General features: G+C 50.5%; 5 protein-coding genes across 5 annotated transcripts; 3 read left to right on the top strand and 2 right to left on the bottom strand.

The window, feature by feature from the left end:
- Nucleotides 1–1,052: 1,052 nt before the first annotated feature.
- Nucleotides 1,053–2,234, top strand: PG985_001143 (uncharacterized protein; the record flags this gene model as incomplete). The annotated part of the gene is made up of 1 exon (XM_066820912.1): nucleotides 1,053–2,234. One exon carries the CDS (start codon nucleotides 1,053–1,055, stop codon nucleotides 2,232–2,234), a length of 1,182 nt encoding a protein of 393 aa, XP_066691791.1.
- Nucleotides 2,235–2,889: 655 nt separating this feature from the next.
- PG985_001142 (uncharacterized protein) lies at nucleotides 2,890–3,686 on the top strand (the record flags this gene model as incomplete). The annotated part of the gene is made up of 2 exons (XM_066820911.1): nucleotides 2,890–3,613; nucleotides 3,652–3,686. 2 exons carry the CDS (start codon nucleotides 2,890–2,892, stop codon nucleotides 3,684–3,686), a joined length of 759 nt encoding a protein of 252 aa, XP_066691790.1.
- An 11-nt stretch (nucleotides 3,687–3,697) lies between these two features.
- PG985_001141 (NACHT and WD domain-containing protein) lies at nucleotides 3,698–12,492 on the bottom strand (the record flags this gene model as incomplete). Its single annotated transcript, XM_066820910.1, has 13 exons — nucleotides 3,698–4,588; nucleotides 4,639–4,906; nucleotides 5,391–5,554; nucleotides 5,610–5,672; nucleotides 5,728–6,388; nucleotides 6,451–6,535; nucleotides 6,601–7,014; nucleotides 7,472–10,373; nucleotides 10,431–11,411; nucleotides 11,461–11,751; nucleotides 11,805–11,855; nucleotides 11,909–12,424; nucleotides 12,490–12,492. The coding sequence occupies 13 exons, from the start codon at nucleotides 12,490–12,492 to the stop codon at nucleotides 3,698–3,700; spliced, it is 7,290 nt and encodes a 2,429-aa protein (XP_066691789.1).
- A 789-nt stretch (nucleotides 12,493–13,281) lies between these two features.
- On the top strand, nucleotides 13,282–14,389 carry PG985_001140 (uncharacterized protein; the record flags this gene model as incomplete). Its single annotated transcript, XM_066820909.1, has 3 exons — nucleotides 13,282–13,350; nucleotides 13,450–14,210; nucleotides 14,260–14,389. 3 exons carry the CDS (start codon nucleotides 13,282–13,284, stop codon nucleotides 14,387–14,389), a joined length of 960 nt encoding a protein of 319 aa, XP_066691788.1.
- A 189-nt stretch (nucleotides 14,390–14,578) lies between these two features.
- On the bottom strand, nucleotides 14,579–16,059 carry PG985_001139 (uncharacterized protein; the record flags this gene model as incomplete). The annotated part of the gene is made up of 3 exons (XM_066820908.1): nucleotides 14,579–15,356; nucleotides 15,504–15,609; nucleotides 15,759–16,059. 3 exons carry the CDS (start codon nucleotides 16,057–16,059, stop codon nucleotides 14,579–14,581), a joined length of 1,185 nt encoding a protein of 394 aa, XP_066691787.1.
- Between the last annotated feature and the right edge of the window lie 1,073 nt (nucleotides 16,060–17,132).

Below are 17,132 nucleotides of genomic sequence, written 5' to 3'. Positions count from 1 at the left end.
TTGCTATATGTTCCTACTGGGCTCTTGAATCACGAAAGGAAGTCTCATTCTGTCTTTTGATGTATCATTGTATCATGGAGGCACTGCCCATAGAGCGTATAAGCTACTGTGTATGACATTAATTAGTACCTGCTGCCGGCAACTTGTCCCTTTCATTGCCTCCCAAATACCATGACATTTCAATAGATGATGCTGGAGTTGTCTTCACAACTAATGAGAATATTTATGTACCTGCCAATTATGCCGTGAGGTGAAGTCATGGATTTATTGTATAGCTAAACAATTGATTGGTACACCTCGGATAGAGCACTGAGCAGGAAGGCGCATACAAAGAATCAGCTCTCTTGGTACGCAAGACAGGCAGCCAGACACGCAGGCTTGTTGGTTCTAAGAACTGGGTACCTCCCTAGCAAGCAATTTCAATGACGTGCACTGTTGGAAAATATGAAAATCTAAGGGGAACCAATATAATCTTCTCACACATGCAGATGCCTGATATCGAAAACGGCCCAGTCTTTGCATAAGGAATGTTCAAACCGTTGTCTGGCCCCTCCAGATTGTTCGGCTGAAAGGAGAAGAAGGAGAAGATTGGGAATGATTGGGCCCATCGGGCTAACACGTGATGCAAAAGTTTATTCCAACGTCGGCGCCTGGATGGTTTTGATTTCTCCCAATTTCAATAAGCCACGTTAGCTGTTGCCCATGTCTCGCATCCAGGAGACCATTTGAACCTTCTTTCCCCTCCCCCTCACACCTACTCTTTGAGGATTTCCAAGTTGGCCAGTGAAGCAGCACCCTCCCGATGATGAACAAGTTAAGAACCAGCATCGCACCAGGCCCCGCTTCGGCACGTACAAAGAGCAGCTCTTTCAAAGGCAGCTAGGTTGGTCGTCAACAACAATGCATTCATCTGACTCGAAAAATTTGGTTACGATCATTTTCTTCCTTCATCAGTATATCTGAGCCTTCCTCCAGACCAAAACCCTCTATTTACACACACCACCACTTCATTGCAAACCTTTGCGTGGCCTGACAGACACGTGACACCGGACATGGATACCAGCCTGGCAACCCAATTGGCCAGTGCTCAGGCTGCACTCGCCAAGCGGGACGCCCGCATCCGCCAGCTGGAAGACTTCGCCAAAAACAGCGAGGCGACCCGGATCAAGGAGACATACGAGAAGATCGTCAGAGATGTCAAGAAGGACAGAGACCAGGCCCGGCAGGATGCTACCCAACGAATCAAGGCGTTGGAAGATGAGGTCAGCCAGCTCCGAAAGGTTAAATCCTTGGAAAACGAAGTCAGCAAACTCCGACAGTCAACAGAGGGGCCTGCTACGGCTACTGGCACTCCTCCCAAGTCGGTGCACGCCGGTACCAACGGCGACGGGGAAATGATACCCATGTCGCGCGCGCAGATTGAGCACAGCGAGCGTAAATACAAGCAGCTCAAAGACGAGACCTCTCGGCAAAGGCTGCAGCTCGAGATCCTGAACGCGCAGGTTACCGTCGACCAACCCTCTAAGCAGTTCATCGTTGTCCAGTGGAATCAGCTGCGCGACCAGGTGCGCCAGCTGTCCTTGGAGCGATTCAACGATGTCAAGGCCCCCGACACCATATCGGAAGATGACGGGAAAATACTCGAGAAGCTATCGATTCACTACCGCACTTTTCTCAGCACGGATCGCATGCCCTGCTACTTGTTTCGGTCGCTGATCTGGCGGCTCCTCTGCGACCAGCTCTTTAGCAACTTCAGTGTCGTGTGGGGACAGCAGGTTTGCGACAACCTCAACAGCATGGGGAATGCCCTGAGGAGAACGGGCAAAGTTAGCCAGATCGAGTTTCAAGGCTGGCGGGTTCACACCGCGCGCTTGGTCCACAAAGGTCACGACATTGACGAGTCGATCATCGATACGGTGGCGGCCAAGATTCAAGACGTCATGGTGCGGTTCGCCTCGGGTAGCGATGCACTGAAGCTGCACGGCAAGATCCGAGAGATTGTCAGGATGGCAGCAGATATGGGATCGACCTTTGCTAGGACCAAAGTCATACCGCTGATGACCAACGAACCTAGGAGTGAGTTGACGCACGGGTTTCAGTGTAACAGCAACACCATGGCGGAGGCGGGGCAGGTGGTGAAAGATGGAAAGGTCAGCTTGATGATAACCCCCTGCTTGCTGGAGAGAGATGGCGACGAATACTCTTTGCTGGTCAAGGCAGACGTGGTCTCTTGAGCACAAGCATTCCGGAGGTTCGATGCGTTGGGAAGCGCAGCATGATTACCAAAGCGAGCGAATGCTTTACCACATATTCTCTTCTTGCAGTTCCAAATTTGGATGCAGTTGAAGTCAAATACAACAGAGCCCAGATGGCACTGCTTAATAATAGCGATATGAACTTTGATACCCAGCCACTGTTCTATTTGCAAAGTTCCGGTGCTCGCATGTTGATCGGTTACACTACAAGATAACATGGTATCAGAGATGCTATCGACGATATAGGCCAACATATTGAGAATGAAGAGTAAATGACATGTACTGAAGTGCATATTTGACTTGCTAAAGTAGATGAGGAAACAGTAACCTATTCAATTGTGAGCGCGCTTTTGGTAGTGTTGGCCGGACGTAATAGGAGGTAGCCGGGTAGGCAACTTGTATAGAGATGGGCAAAGTAGTGCGACGCAATGTCGGTTGTTTGGCACCATTGTGCATAATTAGGGATAGAATATTATGGATAGTATGAGTATTGTAGGTGTGAGTCACGGCGCTGCTCGGTGTGAGTCTTACAGCAAAGGTAGATAAGAAACGAGCTGGATGTAGTTACATTTCCCGGATCTCCCTCTCGAGAATTGTACATGCCGAGCAAGCTGATCTCCACCACAAGATCCAAATGGCGGATGAAACCCTGGCTGGACGCCTCATGAGCGAGAACGCGATTCTCAAGCGACAGAATCAACAACTTGCGAAAGAGAACGAGGTTCTTCAGCAATCGGAAGCAGAGAGCGAAGCAAGACTTCTTGACGTTTTGAAAGCGCAACTTGAGGTACGCACAAAGGAACTGGAACAAACGAGATTTATCTCTTCGGCCAAAAGTGATACTGGACAGCCTCACGACGATGATGATGGTCAAAATCTGCACGAAACAAGATTGGACGCGAACCGCAAGATCCAGGAAGCGATATCGAAGGTCTGTAGCGATGTACAGAGGCTTCTTGAGAGCAATCAGAAGCTCAAGGCTCAGAAAGCTGTTCTCGAGAACACGATCTCTAGAATGCAGCGAGAAAAGCCGAAGATAACTTTCGAAATCGACGATCTGGCTATTATGAGCAAATGGGCGCAACTGGACGACGGCATCGTGCAAATATCGACCAAATACCTGCGAGCAGACTTTCAGATGGAGAGCTTCTGCTATAGCCAGCAGACTCTTTATCGTTCTATCTGTACTTCCAGTAGCCAGAGGAACTACCTTGAGAACCGGACATTGGCCCCCTTCTTCTTTCGCGCGGTCATCTGGCGCTTAATGGCTGATGTCGTGTTGAACTTGCTGGACAGCTTTACTGTCTTCAGCAATGATGCGAGAGCGGTTGTGGATACTGTCCGAAATAACCTGGCCTGTGAGTTTGAGACTTGCTGTTGGCTGTTGATTGCGAAGGGGGGTCCCAATCGACTACCTATAATGATCATTAGTCTCAATGGAATTAGTACACCCACGCATTGCCTCGTATAAGAAGACGAGAAATGGCATGCCTTGTGTCCCGCCTTTTGACTGCATCCACAACCATATGTAGCCCTCGCGTGACTGGCGGATGGGGACCGACTTGACCATCTGTCCATAAAACCCCTAGTTTCAGGGGCCTAGTCGACGCCTTCGCCGAGCCATCAGTCTCAACTCGAGACAGAAGGTCTTCGACAACTTGTTTTCGAAATGGCATAGGGACCACTGCAGGGTCACGCAGCCATGGCTCGGTGGAGAGCACGGAGCCAAAAATGAGCTTCAAGCCATCGAGCGACGTGCTCAGGAAACCAACAGTGGAGCGGTAAGTATTTTGAGCGGGGTTGGCGTTGGCGACCTCTCGGTAAGAGACCCTCTCAGGGGTGGGTTTGAGCGCAAATACTCCGTTAAAAGCTGCCGGGATGCGTACGGAGCCCCCTATGTCAGTCCCGACTCCCAAGGTGCTGCCTCCAAGGGCCTGTATAGCACCTTCGCCACCCGAGGAGCCGCCACAGGGGAGGTGCTGGTTGAGTGGGTTCAGAGTCTGGCCAATGATGTTGTTCTTTGTCTCCCCAAAGAGGAGAGTCTGCGGAAGACTCGTCTTGCAGTAGAGCACGGCGCCAAGGGTGAGAAGCTCGGTAGTGATTTGGCTCTCTAGTCGATGGGCCTGCTCAGGGTGTTTGATGCCCAGATTGCTGCCGATCCAACCAACATAGCCCATTGTCGTGTCAATACCTTTGACGTGGAACTGATCCTTCAGACTGACGGGAACCCCATGCAGCAGCCCGCAGGTTTTGCCATGTTGAGCGAAATAGGCGTCGAGCTGCCTCGCACGCTCATCTGCCTGATCAAAGAATATTTCATGAAGACAGTGGTTCTGCAATCGGTCGCATTAGCAGGAAATGGCAAAGGTCCGGGTGAGCATACAATTTGATGGGCGATGGCTGCCCTCTTGCAAAAGGCTGTCGTGACCTGAACGGCACTCAGATGCCCGGCCTGGATTTCTGAGGCAATCTGGGTGGTACTTTGGGCCGTAATCGCAATCTCTCCCTCGGTTAAGAACTTGCAAATAAAAGGTCCCGTCAGGTCTCGCTGTTTCTTGGCATCTGAAAGGTCATGCTTGCTCAGTCTCCAGGACTCAGGGATCTTTTCAAGAGTGGCTGCTCGTTTGTCAGCCGCGAGCTCTTCCCAGGTCCTCTGATCCGGTTTCATGGTGCAAAACATGGGATGATATATGTAATGATTGAGGTGCTTGAGGGGGCAGAGGTCCTAGAAGCGGTTGTGGGTTGCGGTTTGTACCCCAAATGCATTCTTGTTTGTGCCGCCCACCCTCCTTCATCGCCGCCCCTGACCAACCAACATTCCCCAAATCATCGGCCTATTATATAACCCCTGACCAATACGTCATACATTTTTGTGCTGCAGCAAACAAAAGTACATGTAGGTCAAACAGTTTCCATTTTGAGCAAACACATATGGAACCAGGATTCCAGATATGCCAGCCAGTACGTTCAGCGGGTGAAAGCTTTCTAGTATACACTAATAGCAACAATGTCTACATATGATACAAACAGCATCACGCGACAAATCATTCTGCCCTCAATCCTTTCAAGCTATCCTGGCGCCACGAAGTTCCCATATGGTAATCAAGCAGCAACAACCCAGTGGCAACAACACACATGCCCCCAAGAAAAGTGAATGTCCAACCAATGCCCATAGCATCTAGCATGTCCTGCATGAAAGCAATAACGATTGCCGCAAGCGTGCATCGTATGATATTACTCGAAGCTTGTGCAGCTGCTGGTGTTCTATGATTCTTATCCACGAGTAAAGTGTTATATATCTGAGTTTGATGAGCATTTTCAAGTTTAATGCGATAATCAGATGGAATAGCTCACACTAAAGTCTAGCTGCATGCTTAGACCAGCAACAAACTGCAGGAAGAGAGGAATTGCAATGTTCTGCAACAGACGGTTATATAAGCATGTTTTCAGGGGGTCTGGACAATGTACTGACCTTACGAAGTTGTAACACCCACCCGAAGGTCACTACCGATATGGTCGTTAGAACCATGGGCACCCAGATGACACCAATCCGTGCCTTTTCAACGGGGAAACTGTCCAAGTCGTCCCCAGAAGCTTTGTTGGTGGGAAGCCCACGCCGGGCCCTCGCCTTACGGTAAGCGTTGTCTAGCAACGGGCCAGAGAAGAATGTCGATACCGTCCCGCCCAGGCCAAACGGTAAGTAAATCAGACCGGCTTGCCATTGATTTAGCCCGTAAATATCGATGAACAATACCGACAGAGACGCATTTACGCACGTGTAGATAACGTATAGAATGCCACAAGCGAGGATGACGGTGGCGTTATCTTTGCGCACGAGGATGCGCAAGGACTTGAGAGGGTTCGGTATCTCCCACACTGTGGCTGGTTCACAGCCTCCTCCTTCTTCTTCCTTCCAATGCCGCATCAAGGTAGGGGTCGGCAATCGCAGATGTTTGGGGGGTCGTATTGACCCGTTCCCAACGATCCTCCGTGATGTCTCAGGCAGCATGAAGACCATCAACAACAGGCATACACTCGACGCTATTGCCAGAAACCAAAAGATCCACGTCCAGCCAGCCGCGTAAGACAGGGCCCCGCCAAGGATTGGGCCAATACTTGGTGCGATCGTGCTCCTATACAAAAAACGGTATAGCGTTAGATAACAGCTTCATACATCACATAGTCGCCCTCTTACGCGAAAGACACAGCGCTGGCAAATGTCCCTCTCTCGGCAGGAGATGCAACATCAGTTATCACGCCGTATGCCACTGAGAATGTTCCTGGTTCCGAGACATCATTAGTTTGAGTTTCAGTCATCAAAAGATCTTTCATGGGAGTCTTGTACCAGATATCGCCAAAGCTTGCAAGATTCGGAGGCCTAACAGAGCTGAATACGTCTTCACCAGAGCTATAGCGATGTTGCTCGCAATGTATATCCCAAAGATCACGATGTAGACAGGTCGGCGACCCATGACGTCCGCGGCGTCTCCAACCAATGTTGGGGCTATCGTGGCAATCGCCATGTATGAAGTGATGGTCAGGTTGATCTTGTCAACCGAAACTTGCAGTGACTCGGAAAGAAGTTGCAAAGCTGGGTAGTAGATGAAACTGCTCACGGTAGAGAACCATGCTGCAAACGAGACGATGCAAACGATGCACCACTTCTCCGCATTGCTGAATGCACTGTAAGGCACCTGCACCTGCACTGCATCTTGGTCGCTATGGGCTTCTTGGGCTTCCATATCATCTACAGGCGTGACTTGAGGCATTTTCAATTACCAAGAAAATCAGCAGTTGAGTTGGCAACGCACGGGTGCTGAGAGAACTTGACCGAACACTGTCATGAGATGGGGGGGAGCCCCTGTACGAACCCCGCACACCCAAATATGCGGGATGTTGTGTATTGACAAGGGTACATTAGCGAGGCGTATGATGAAGATCAACCTAGCCAGTAGGGTTCGATGTGCATTTTTTGAGGTGTTCTATTTAACTGATGAATATGAGAACGCAAGACAAACAGACAACTTAGATCGAGGAAACACAAATGTTAGGGGTTAGAGGAGGAAATAGATCGTAACTGTTGCGAGCGCCCCCTGGCCAAAGTTGTTCACCCTAAGCCAGGCCACTGCTTCGTACCACCGAGACCTCGCCATTCCGTGGATATATGAAAGATTTCCCTTTCGCCCAAACAGTGCTCATTGATAAGCATTCTCTACTAATCCAGTCCCTAGGCAGTGCGAAAAGCTCAGTGGCGGGATTCGTACGAGCCTTCGTGGCCTTATGCATCTGGATAGGATTCGAACTCTCGGCTGACGACCAATCCGAGCCTGGTGCAATTCGAAGAGTCGAGATTGCAAAGTTCTTGGACATATACACAAGTCTGTTCTGGGACAGGAATGAGAGACCAAGTGCAATGTCCGAGGAAATGTAGGATGGGATACAAAGAGGTACTAGCTTCGTTGGAAGCGCATCGTTTGCATCTCCTGATCGTGTCCATGAGAAAGCGGTTAAGGGGAAATAGAGAAGTGTTCTCCCATCCCACTTTGGTTTGCGTAGATGCAGCTGGACCAAGATATTTCGGCGATCAGAGGAAGCCAAAACTCGCTCGACCTTTTGGTGATGGTCTTTTGAGGGAAGGGGTATATCGCTAGGTAGATCTGGAAGATCATACCGGTAGGCCTTCAGACTGAAGTGTTTGCAGTGTACCAAGTAAGCCACCCTAGGAGAAAATCCGATGACAAGGTTCGAATCTTGAGGATGCAATGTCCATCGGCATTCAGTTGCCTCCAACTCTAATGAAGAACTGATGCTTGAAGATTCTACCGAGACCTGATGAAGTCTTGACTGGGTATGGATGACGATGTGACTTGAATTGGGATCGAATAGTACCTGCAGGATAGGTCCATTCGAAGCCATTCTCAAAGACAGCTCGAAAAGTTTATCCGTGACGGGACTGTGGTCTAGTTCCTGTGCGACTGAATAGACGAACAACTGTTTACTGGCATTCGTGAAGCAGAGCAGCTTTCCATCACTGCTCCATGCCATATGTTCGATGCTGAGTAGTCCGCGAGAGACATGGACTTCTTCGATGATTCTTCCCTCTGAATCATATATGTTCACGGTCCCCTTTTCTGTACCGGTACCAAAATACCGGCCTTGATGGTCTGCGGCTAGCGCCGTGATAGAGTCAACCCTAAACGAAGATTGAGTTGTCTGTATGGTGCTTGGAACCAGACTGACACTATCGCTCGCGGTCTCGAAGTTCGCATCTGCCTGTTCGCTTAACCGCAACAACACATTCGGCTCCCAAGCGGAGGCATAATAGCCTCGAATATCGTAGAATCGCCGGGAATCTGGGCTAAATGCTAGCCCAAGGACCGTATCTGGGCAGCCAAGTTGATAGAGGAGTCCTAGATCCGACGTGTTAAACACCTTGACTGTTCCATGCACGTCGCCGGTGATGAAGAGGTTTCCGTCGCTGCTGATGGCGATTTTAGATGCGCCAACCTGGATCTCATTTACCAAGTCTTCATATGGGAGCCATTTGAAGACGACCCCTTCGATATAAACTCCGAGTACCTCAGGAGACGTAGGATTCCAGACCGCGTCAATCACTTCACCGCGAGCCAACTCGTCCCGCTTACGCCAGCAATGGCCAAGATGAGTAGGACCCTCTGTTTCCCATGCCGAGAGCGGATGGCCTCTGTAAGCAACAGCAAACAGGCTGCCATCACCGTTCGTGGCCATGAAATTCGCAGAGTTCAAGAAATGGCCCTCTAGCTCTGGCTCCTCCAGCTCAGCATATACTTGCCAGCCAGGAGAATCTTCTGTGAGACTGAGTGATCTGACGTGTCTGTCATCAAAACCAACCAGTAGCTTCTTGCTGTGGTTGGTCAGAAGCATTGTCAGTGGTCGAGGCTTCGACTCAATGTTGGCAATAGTGAATCTGCACTCTCCAGTGGAGATGTCCCACACTCTTGTGGTCCGGTAACCATATGTGACGAGTGTAGCTGAGCTGGCGCTCAACTCCATACTGTAAACTCGCTCGCCATGCTTGAAAGGACTTGCAGATATCTCTTCAAAGGTGCCAGAGTCGAAGATGGACACATTACCGGGTGTTGCTAGTATAGCGATTAGGTTCCCCGCGGTCCGTATCGATGATGTGTAGGCACCAAAGCCAAGAGATATCCGAGTAAGAGAGTCATCCCAATCGTTGAGGCCTTTCACAGACAGGTTCCTGCTTTCCACCTTCCCAAACTGCTGGAAGATGGCCGAATTCCGAGGACAGAAAGGCGGAATAGCCTTGTAGATCGAATCGGGTCTTCTCGTGAGGTTGGGCCCAAATTTACCCACTATCTTTAGAAGATCTACAGCCCAGCTCTCAAGTAAGGTTTGCTGTATGATAAAGTCTGCTTCCATTTCTTGTGAGCTATGCAACATCTTCAGTTTGGCCACATATTTCGAAATACTTTTGGATGCCTGTACCAAAACTCGTAATTGCTTCGACCTGGACAAAATATGTATCCAGGTCAGTACTGATTGGCTGGTCATGAAGCCCTTGAGCTCCGCAGCCACATCTTCGCTTCCGATCGGGGCAAGCAAAAGGTGGGATGACCAGTAAAGTGATGCATATTCGACGAAGTCTGACACTTGATCTTTAGCTACCTTCGCTCGTAGTCCATGAACTCGAAGGCACGCCATGCAGCTCAAGAATAGCCGCTCATGTGCAATCTTGGGATTGATGCGGAAAGGGCGAGGTGTGTCGCTCATGAGGTACTCGCGGGCTGTTTGATGGATTAGAGACACGTCGCCGCCATTATCGACGGTCACAAATCCGCTGCAAAGCTCGACGATGGAGCTTTGAAGATCCAGAATGTCAGATTCGTCCTCACCAAGCGCTTGCGACAAGCCCGAGACGGTCAGCTTTCTCAAAGAACAACTGACGTAACCGACGATCTTCTCCGCTAGATCTCGAGCTTCCGGCGAATCGAGATTCGCAATCGATGTTGCCATCCGGTCAAATAGGGCCTCCATTCCCACAGGAAAGTCTTCTAAAGTCGCTTCAACTTGAGACTGCTTGTGGCATCTACTCAGTCTGTTGATGGCCAGCCGCGCCCACTTTTGTCCACGTCAGCATAGTTAACAAGGCGAAATACTTCCTTGTCTGAAACTTACAAGAAAATTGCCTTGTGCCCCTTGAACAACCCTGTTGGAGACTCTTTCTCTGAGTTCATTGTCCCCAGGCATGCTCAGTTCTTGCTGCACAAAGTGTCTTATGTCTTCTTGTTGTACATCTATGTCGATGGATGCACACTTCAAGTCTTCCGGAAGTCGCTGGAAAGCAGCCGTTATTGACGGCGTAACACGACCCACAAACAAGATCCGAAGGGGAACTTGGACAAAGGTAATGTCAGATAAAAGCCTTATCACCCCTTGAGGATCCTCCGCTTCGTCGAGCCCGTCTATAACCCAGTAAATGGGACTTGGGCTCTCCAAGTTGCGTAGCATCGATCTGAATATACGCTCCCATAGAAGCCTAGGGCTGACATTGGGGAGGTCGATGGCCTCACTGACTAATTCTTCAAGCTGTTGCGAAAACTCCGGTAAATCCCGGGAGAGCTGGTATGCGAGAGATCGTAACAAGACGCTGGTACTTCTCTTCTTTGGATCCCCAAACCTCATAAAGAAGTACTGGCATAAAGCGCCGGACTCGACCAGGGTATTGATGATAAAAGAAGACAGGACCGACTTCCCGGTTGCAGGGCCCCCCTTTAACCATAGAATCCGTGGCACCGTCGGGATCGAGAGGTTCCATTCAGCGAAGGTTGCATTCTGGGCCACCCATTCACAGGTCCCTTCCGTCCAAAGATCCCGGTGGAAGATGTAGTCGGTCTCTGGCATTTCGTGGATAGCCAATGCCGACTGCAAGTCGCATGTATCTTTACGAGGTTTGATGCTAGCGGATAGCTCGTTGCCACCGTCGCTCTTACTCGTAGCTATGATCTTGCTGACAAGTGACTTGATGACATTCCTGACTGCAATGTAGTTTGGGTCATCCGGGCTGTCATATTTGCACACACCATGATGATCAGCAATCAAAGCCCTCGAAGTCTCGCCAGGATAGCCAAGAACCGAAGTGTCTTTCTCTAGTACCATCTGGCTTCAGTCAGCTACAGCCTAGTGACAGGTTGTGGTCAATTCTTACGACTCGGGCATTCTTTAACCCAATCGAAGTTGGTTCGGTCTCATAAAATGAAATGATGTCAAGTTTCGGTGCAATGTGACGGAACTGTTCGTTGAGCTTCTGTAACGTAGGCGAGTTTTTTGCCAGTTCGAGCACATATTGCTTCGAGTTGGTAATCATGCTCGACTGTAGTATACGATTCAGGGTCTCTGCTAGATGTGTTCCACGGTGGGGCGTGGCAATGAAAGTGATTGCAGAAATCGCTTTGATTATCGACTCATACTCAGGATCATTCTGGCCCTGCATGTATGCCTGTGATGTATTAGCACACTGTCAGCGCGTAGTAGAGATCTTTTGGGGCTCACCTCTTTAATGATGAGGCCCCCCATGCTGTGGACCACAAAGATCAAAGGCACCTGCAATCCGGTGAGACTTTCCATCCGGTTACAGAGACCTCGCGTCTACTCACTCTTCCCATGTGTAGCTCTCCTTTTTGTCCATCTTTGCCGTATTTCAAATCGAATAGGAGCTCTTTAGCAAAGTCCAGGACCGAAGTGGATATTTGCCCGGTCTTTCGAAGATTGGCGTTGTATCCAAAAGTGAGGATACGAGCGAGGCAGATATCGGGCTCAAGTGGCAGAAAGGTCAGCGGCCAGAATAGGTCGGGGTTCTTATGCTTGGACCAAGTGAGCCGACTTGTCCCACCAAGGCCATGGATGAATACGATGTCTGCTTTGTGGCCATTCTCGGGTGTGTACACGACGTTCAGCCCAAGCGGCCCCGGCTCAGATCCGCTGGCCCTTCGGGTTGTCACAGCTGAACCTTGCGGAAGAGAAGATATGGATGGCCTGGATTCATTGACCACGTTCAGGGTAGAGCTGGAACCCGACGGTGTTGCCAATACATTCGAGACAAATTGACTGTTTTCCCGGGTGAGACTCTCTCGGTTACTCTTTTTCTGTCTGAAAGTGGAAAGTTTGCGAAACTATCGGCCGTCATTAGTATAATGCCATGTGTCTTTGTGGGCTGGATTCGCTCCGTTCAACCCACCATCCTAAGCCTTGGCTAGAGGCGCTGCCTTATATTGGACTCGAGGGGCTGCGTGTTGGAAGCTTGTGGTTGGCGGGGTACTCGATAACATGTACGCAGATGTATGTAGGACTTTTTGGGAGTTTCGGGTCAGCACTGTTCGGGTAGCAGCGTTGGTTGGAGTGTGAATGGCAGGGATCTGCAGGACGGCAATTTCCTGCGCAACGATACTTCAGCAACTAAGTACGCGGGCAATCATAGCCAACTCCAAGTTCATTTGTTCTAATTAGTATCGCGGGATAATGTTAAGACGAAAACGCGTACTTTGTGAAGACAAAAAGAAATGAACCCCATGAGATCCCGTGCTTGTGGTGGGAAAGGAATCTGGGGGCGGAGGCAGCCTTATCACCAACTTGATTGATCACACCTCACCGACCCCTGTCAGGCGCCTTCAGCTGCAGGAGCCCGCCCCCTCAAGCCAAGCGCTTATCTCGAGCCCATTCGGCGCGTAACTGATTGAGGGGACGGAGAGACGAACTCGCAGGTGTGAAGCTACATGATTTCAGGCTCCATTCCTCGGTTTTGTCAGTAGCTATACTGCAAAGCAATCTCCCCCTTTAGAACAACATCGGGTCTGTCGTTCTGTCGAGCGTTACATCTTAGCCTACGAAGCAGCGAAGTATGTCAGCAGACGATGCGTGGGAGGAGGGAATTGAGGGGAATTTCCCCCTCCATAAGAACGTTACCAAAGGTATTCCTCGCCCTCTTCCCTGCCGTATACTCGCAATTTCTGATATTTAACTGGTGTCAGTCATGCCTGAAGGTACTCGGGTCGTCTCTGCGGAATCATGTGGCATATCTGCCTGGACTAAGACCGCCAAGGTGTCGACCATACTGCGCGGCGGAACACTCAAACGATACTTTCTGAAGGCACGCCTCCCTTGAGTGTGGTGACTAGACAGTCAATTGACGAGGATACAGTGCATCGTTGGGAAGGGAGCACGAGCTCTAGTGAATGGGGAGTTCCAGTCAGCCAATGACATAGGCAATGCCTGCCCTGGTCTGGTTCCGCTAGCAACTGGTTGGGGCAAGTATATCAATGGGGACGCAACGGTATACTTCTTTCTGGGTGATTTCCACGACATGGACCTGTCTACAGCACCAGAGCCAGCAGGCTTCGCTGCCAAGATAGCAGAGATGCACAGCTTGACTTCACCTAATGGCCTCTTTGGATACTCGGTCCCCACGGTCATTGGTATCATGGAAAGAACGGTAAACTGGGAGACGAGCTGGGCGAAATCTTTCACCAACCAGCTTCAAGACGTTATCGGTTACGATAACGAGACAAATGGCGTATGGCCAGCGTTGGATGCAGCAAGTCGCCAACTTATCAACGCCGTCATTCCCCGGCTACTAGGCGTCTTGCAAACCGAAGGGCGTCAGATCACACCGGCGCTGGTACACGGTGATCTCTGGGAGAGGAATGTAGGTATTGATATGGAAACTGGCGAGACCATCATCTTCGACCCGGGATGCACCTACGCCCATAACGAAATGGAGTTTGGGACTTGGAGATGCTCATGGGCATACTACTTCAACTCGCCGGTGTACATGCGCATGTACCAGAGACACGTTGAGCCATCTGAGCCAGTAGAGGAGTGGGATGACCGCAATCGGCTCTACTCTATCCACCCCTATCTCACCGACTCTGCTGGGCATCCTGGTAGCCAGTCGCGACAGATGTGAGTACCGAAATGCGTGATAGGTAACCATTTACTAACATGCCGTCAGCGCATACAATGACATCCTGTACCTCTGTGAGAAGTACGGCCCGTTGGAAAGTCTCGAGAGGTACGACCCATCGAAGGATCTTAGTGTTACTGGTGCCCAAATCCCCTTTGTGATGAAGCAGCTGGAGTAGTGTACTTCTCGTGTTCATGGTGAAAATTTTTCTGGTTCCGGTGCTTGTGATGAAAGTCGACGTTGTTCCTCACAATTTCAATTGGATGCCAAATAGTTTCAATATAGCATATGTTTCCACCGTATGCAACGCAAGCAGCCAACAGGTGAGGCTTTCGAGCCAGCTTTTGCCGCTTACTCCAAGTTATCTCTATCCAGAGGACTCCAGCTCGGCCTCGATGACAGACTCAAGGCGCTTAGGATCTTTCCAGATCTTCAAAATCCTGAGACCAGCGCCAGACAACAACTCTTCCCACATCCTCTGCGTCCGCTCCTTGGCGGAAAGAAGCCCCATCATGGACACGTCCAAGCCCGCCTGGATCGCGCTGGCGCCCATGGCCGGAAGCACCACATCCACAATCAGCAGCCGCGAATAGCCCGGCTTCATGGCGGCGGCGGTGTGCTTCAGGATCACGAGAGACTTGTCGTCGGACCAGTCGTGGAAAATGGCGTGGAACATGTACGCCCGGGCGCCTCGGACCGGCTGGGGCGTCAGAAAGTCGTGCGGCATGATGCAGATCTTGTCGCGATCCACTTCGGCCAGGGCGAGGGCCTCAGGACGGTCCTGCAACACGAGCGACCTCGTGGGTATGTCGGCGTGGTGGCGCGCCCGGAACAGAGAGATATCGTGACCCCTATTGCCCCCGATGTCGACCAGGATAGGGGCAGAGGGGTCGATATCGCAACTCAGCAGTATGCTGGTGTCATAGTAGGTGGTCCAGTGCGTTTTGTAGCTTGTCCAGTTGTCCATCCACACGCTGAAGCTTGCCTGGAGTTCCGGCTTGGCTGAGCAGCGGGCCCACATATCCAGGTTCTCGGGACAGCCAAGCCGGTAGCATGTGTTGCCTTCATCGATGGGATTCTGGTAGGATGTCTCTTGCAGGAAGCGCGAAAGGTAGTCCAAGCCTTCGTACTTGAAATGGTCGTGACTGAGGATGTATTAGATAAGAAGCCTGGACCTAAGCTGAACCGACTCTGGTATACACAAGGGGTGTTGGTATATGGTTACAAGAAGTGAATTGACCTTCGTGCCTTCTAGGCAACTCGCCGGTCCAGGGGTCAAAAGCTCAACTCACCCGCCTTGGATCCATACCCCCTGGGGAGATTCCTTGTCCCCCAAGCATAAGCTGAATTCAGTGGGCTTATACTGCTCCTCAGCAACCTCTTCGATGAAGTCTTTGGCTGCCAATAGACGGCACAATCTCACTGTCACAATCCCATATCAGTACACTGCATTGTGAAAAAGAAAAAGAGATGACGACTACTGCACGGCAGAACAAGGTGAGCGAGAGCATCATAGGAATGACGTGACGGAAGACCGCAATACCTACCGAGGAGTTTCGGATCAACATCCGCGTTTGCCAGCCTGCACAAGTCCTCCAAGGACACCTGGCCTCCGCCAGCGTCGTTCCAGCGCTCGAAAATGTCCAGGTCAATGAACGTCTGCAGAGCCCCAAGGACAACCCAGTTCTCCATGGCAAGCTCCCAGCCACGCTCCGCAGGTAGCTGAAGCCGATTGACCAGGCGCTGCGCTTCCTTGATTGCAGTCAAGCGGGCGGCTTCGTCGCCGTCGAACTCACGGGCGCTGGTCTGGCGAAGCAGGTCGGCGATGTTTGGTCCTGGCACGTTCATCTTCACGGGACTTAGAAGGTTCGAGGGGAAATATCGTATGTGTCACTCACGAACTGAGTCTTCGGGTTCCAATATAGATGGGGTCAGAAGAGGAAGCCCATGAGCCCCAAGACGTGAACATCATACTCTTAAGTACAAACCCAATGCAATGGCAATCGCCATAGGGTGAAGTTGACTCATGATCTCCCTGGATATCCCCCAATACAAGTTGAAACCATCTATAGCATGCATAAGTCTTTGTCATGTACAGCATGGCTTTTCATCTACCAAAGGCCTCATTGGCTCGCGCCCTCGGAACTACTGCTGGTGGAATTCTTTTTCTTGTCTCATTCGTTCTTCTTGGCTCTCCAACGCGATGTAAAAGCATAAAGAGCGCGCAAAGTGTTTCCAAGAACACAGACTACATGTCGGGTGGATCGGACTCCTTCGTCGCAATTGAGACCCGGGCTAGATATCATCAGGTCTCTGGTTGGCCGAGTCTTACAGCTATAGATGGCCATGTTACCTTGACTACCTATTAATGGTAAGATCAACGCCGAACAGCTGATGTTTACTCTATCCATCTCCGACCTAGTCTCGGCTTCGGAATCGGAGTTAGAGAACATAGGGTAGGGTAGGCTGCCGCTCCCTCGCAGTTTCTTGCAAACTCCTGGGTTTAGAAATCAGGTTCGGTCAGGGAGAATATTGGCCCTGATTGCGCGCATGGATGGAACTGATGTTCGAGCAGCGCAGGTGTCATCTGATCATAGGAAGTGGTTGACAAAGTGCTACGAGGTCTGAGGGGGCTTAACTTTCTTTATTGGATTCCATCACTTTGAGAATTACGAAGCGGCATAACATATCAAAATGTACGACCGTACTGCTTGCTGCCTGCAAGACTAACCCGTTTGCGGAGAAAATGTCGGTAACCACCATATTTCTGAACATTTGTTCGCGTGTTTGCTCCATTGCTCTTTACGTTGTACTGCATAGCGTATAAGGGTATCTGTTTGTGTAATTACGGTTTCCCCAGCGTTTGTTTTCCCCTGTTCCCATTGTCGATGGCGGATTGTGCCATGTCAATGTTGATCGTT

This window comes from Apiospora marii, assembly GCF_038362585.1.
Source record: "Apiospora marii strain CBS 49790 chromosome Unknown utg000001l_segment0_segment0, whole genome shotgun sequence".
Taxonomy (NCBI): Eukaryota; Fungi; Ascomycota; class Sordariomycetes; order Amphisphaeriales; family Apiosporaceae; genus Apiospora; species Apiospora marii.
The sequence above is the reverse complement of the archived record's forward strand: the minus strand, read 5'-3'. Positions and strand labels throughout refer to the sequence as shown.